Below are 3,892 nucleotides of genomic sequence, written 5' to 3' on the forward strand. Positions count from 1 at the left end.
TAAATCAGGATTAATTCTCCTATTAATGCTACTCCTTAATTCCGAGTCCTTTTCTTGTATAGAAGTTAGAACAATCAAATTTCTTGCACTAAAATCCTGGTTTCCGTCATAACTGTCCACCGTCCCCCTCTCATCCTCCCAGTGCACAATAGGATATTGCAGCATAGGTATCGTATATTAAAAGACTAAGGTTGAGAAATTTGCGCAAACGTCATTTGAATGTTGTGAAAATTTGTTGTACAAGCAGCATGAGAATATGAAACATGTCTAAAATATTGGACTACATTGAAGACAAAATTAAGGTTATTATATAGGAACTAGAAGTCACGTGAATATCAGTGTACATTCAAAAGATAACATTTTTTTTTGTACAATCAAGAACATTTTTCACCTTTTGGTAAAGATCCCTAACGGGTACATGATTATTAACTATCTCTCACCATGTATCGTTTCCAAGAATCAAACTCTTTTAAGATGTAGCAGCATCTAACAATACCTTACACCACTAAACTAAGGAAAAGATAATGTTTTAATTCATTGGAATACAGAAGTTGTTTTAACACTTCAATTCCAAACCCATAGGACAACCTAGTAGACACGACAATGGAGCAAAGAAGAGGTCGAAGATTGGTGCTTATCCCTTTGCCACTACAAGGGCACATAAACCCAATGCTTCAACTTGCACATATCCTTCACTCAAATGGTTTCTCCATCACCGTTATCCACACAACTTTCAACTCCCCTAACCCTTCAAACTACCCTAACTTCAACTTCTACTCTATCCAAGATGGTTTATCAGAAACTGAATATACTTCAGATCTCTTAAATTTTATCATTGCACTTAACATTGGATGTGTAACACCTTTCAAGGAGTGCTTGATGAAGATGCTATCTGATACTTCTGAAGAGCCTATTGCTTGCATGATCTCAGATGCTATGTGTTACTTCACTCAATCTGTTGCTGATAGCATTAAGCTGCCAAGGATTGTGTTGAGGACTGGTGGAGTATCTTCCTTTGTGGCTTTTTCTGCATTTCCGTTTTTAAGAGAGAAAGCTTACTTACCTATACAAGGTCAGTTTCTATTTTTCTTGAGTTTTCGATGTAATACTAAGTGAAAAAATTGAAGTATAAGAATCTAAGTATAATAGTTAAAGGCTATGTACTCTACAGTAAATTTATAAGTATTATATAAATTACATTACTAATCTTTAGGCTTGCTGGGTCCATATTAGTAACTTGAAGATGAAATACCCATCTTCAGCGGAAAACTTCATTTACATATAGAATGTTATATGCGCATGTTAGAGTTCATTTGTAAGTTGAGTTTTGAAAGAGAAAGAATAGAAAAAAATGTTTAAAGTCATCTCATAAATGTATTTCATAACTCTTAAAACCTTACATTTCCCTTTATTTCTCTTTAAAATTTAACTCGCAATCAGAAGAGACATTTTGAGAATTAGGAGGACAAGATAATAATGTCCCTTCTAAGTTATGACATATATCAAACTTCTGATTTTTTTGGGGATTCACAGGGCAGTCTAAATTTTAGGTCTATCTTGAGCGGGCTGGGATCCTCTCCAGTACTGGAGGGTCCAGTACTGGAATGTGAGGCCCAGATTTAATTTCATCATTTATAATATTTTTTGTTAAAAAATACTTTGAAATCTACACCATTTAAATCTTTTTAAAACCATATGTCATAATCCTATGTGGTACTGGACCCTCCAGTAATGGAGAGGATCCATTTTCATCTTGAGCTTATTAGATTCTGACCTTCACATACCAGTTGACCTATTAATCTTCAAGGTCACTAGTGGCCTCTTGACCTTAAAGACAAAAAAATATGGCATCCTCTTATATAAATTAAACCATTAATTTCAAATAAACTCTTATAATTTAATTCATGAATGTATAGTCAATACTTGATAGTTTGAATATATGTCTGAAATGATAATTCAGTCAATAAATACATATATGATATAGGTAATCAACGATTAACCTTGTAATTTCATATTACATGAGGATAATCGTATACCTTCTATGTTTGGTGTCTGAAAATCATTTTCATTTTTCATATTATAAAGGACAATATAAAGAACCTGACAATTTGATTTATGTTTTCCATTTCTTCTTGTTGCACGTAGAATCTAAATTGGAGGAACCTGTTGCAGAACTACCACCACTCAGAGTGAAAGACTTACCAATGTTTAACACAAAGGAGCCAGAGAAATATTATGAATTAATTTGCAGGTTTGTCAAAGAGACCAAAAACTCATTAGGAGTGATCTTTAATTCCTTTGAAGATTTGGAATCTTCTGCTCTGAAAACACTAAGCCAACAATTTCCCTTCCCAATATTCCCAATAGGCCCATTTCACAAGCACTTTCCTGAAGACTCCACTTCCTCTTCATTAAGCAGTTTAATATCTCAAGACCAAAGTTGTATCTCTTGGTTAGACAAACACAAACCCAACTCTGTGGTCTATATGAGTTTTGGAAGTCTTGCTGCAATAACCGAAAACGAGTTCCTAGAGATAGCTTGGGGCTTAAGCAACAGCAAAATTCCATTTTTATGGGTGGTTCGGCCAGGTTCGATCTGCGGCACGGAATGGCTGGAAGCCCTGCCAAGTGGGTTCATGGAGAATTTAGAAGGTAGAGGCCACATTGTGAAATGGGCTCCTCAACAAGAAGTGCTAGCTCACCAAGCAGTAGGTGCATTTTGGACTCACAATGGTTGGAATTCTACTTTAGAGAGTATATGTGCAGGGGTTCCTATGATATGCATGCCATGTTTCACAGATCAAAAGGTGAATGCAAGGTATGTGACCCATGTTTGGAAGGTTGGGTTGCAATTAGAGAAGGGTGTGGAGAGAAAGGAAATAGAGAAGAGTATTAGAAAATTGATGGAAGAAAATGATGAAGGAAAGAAAATTAGAGATAGGGCCTTAAAATTGAAGGAAGATGCAATGCTTTGCTTGAAACCTAGTGGTTCTTCTTGCTGTTCCTTGGAAGGCTTGGTTAATTACATTTTATCATTGTAGTGATTTAAATTTGAAGCTCGCTGATTCTGGTTCATGTTTCACAGCTTGGGTTTGTAACAATTTCATATTATGTCATTAACGGTATATTTGTTAGTTGGTTTTTATAGTATTAGAATGAGAAATGGATTGTTTGAGAGCATCTCAAAAGTATATTTTTATTTTATAGTTCTGAAGTCCTTTTTTTTTTAATGTGCTACAATAACCAACTTGCAAGTAAGTGTTAAAGGTAACTTATGAAGGGTTTTTGTTAAAATATGGGACATTTCACAACAAATAATATTATGGCAGGGTCACTTTATTTGCAATTTTCTGGATTATTTTTGTGACTGTAATCGTATTTATATAATACTAGTTGGTTGTGAGACTATAATCGCAGTTTTCAGTGTATTGCCAATGTATGGAAAGGTAGTTGATGGTAAGTTTTATTGGCATGTACGATTTTTTGCTTCTATTTATTTAAATGTTAATTGGAAAGTGTAGTGAGATTTTTTTTGGGTACATAAAAGTGTAGGGGGATTGAGAAAGAAGAGACTGTACCCTCATTTATGAGGATTCTCAACTTTTGCTATTTATTAGAGTATTATTAAACTCAGTTTGATTGATGATTAAGTGATATTGGGTCAATGAATTATTGGTTGGAACAATAGGTCAATAGTTATACCGATTGACTCGGTTTGCATTAAAATTTAAAAAAAAAATCATAATATTAGCTAATATTATTTAATAACTTTATATTTCAAATATAAAAATATTATCATACCTAATTAAATAACTAATAAAGAAGATTTCACTATTATGAAATGTGATAAATAAGTTAAAACATATTCAAACTACATGTTTGTCATACTTTA

At 33.6% G+C, this 3,892-nt stretch overlaps 1 protein-coding gene across 1 annotated transcript; it reads left to right on the forward strand.

Annotated features, from left to right (window-relative positions):
• On the forward strand, nt 554-3,179 carry LOC109330148 (UDP-glycosyltransferase 76F1-like). The gene is made up of 2 exons (XM_019564198.1): nt 554-1,072; nt 2,146-3,179. Exons 1-2 carry the CDS (start codon nt 604-606, stop codon nt 3,039-3,041), a joined length of 1,365 nt encoding a protein of 454 aa, XP_019419743.1. The 5' UTR covers nt 554-603; the 3' UTR covers nt 3,042-3,179.

This window comes from Lupinus angustifolius, chromosome LG16, assembly GCF_001865875.1.
Source record: "Lupinus angustifolius cultivar Tanjil chromosome LG16, LupAngTanjil_v1.0, whole genome shotgun sequence".
NCBI classification, from domain to species: Eukaryota; Viridiplantae; Streptophyta; class Magnoliopsida; order Fabales; family Fabaceae; genus Lupinus; species Lupinus angustifolius.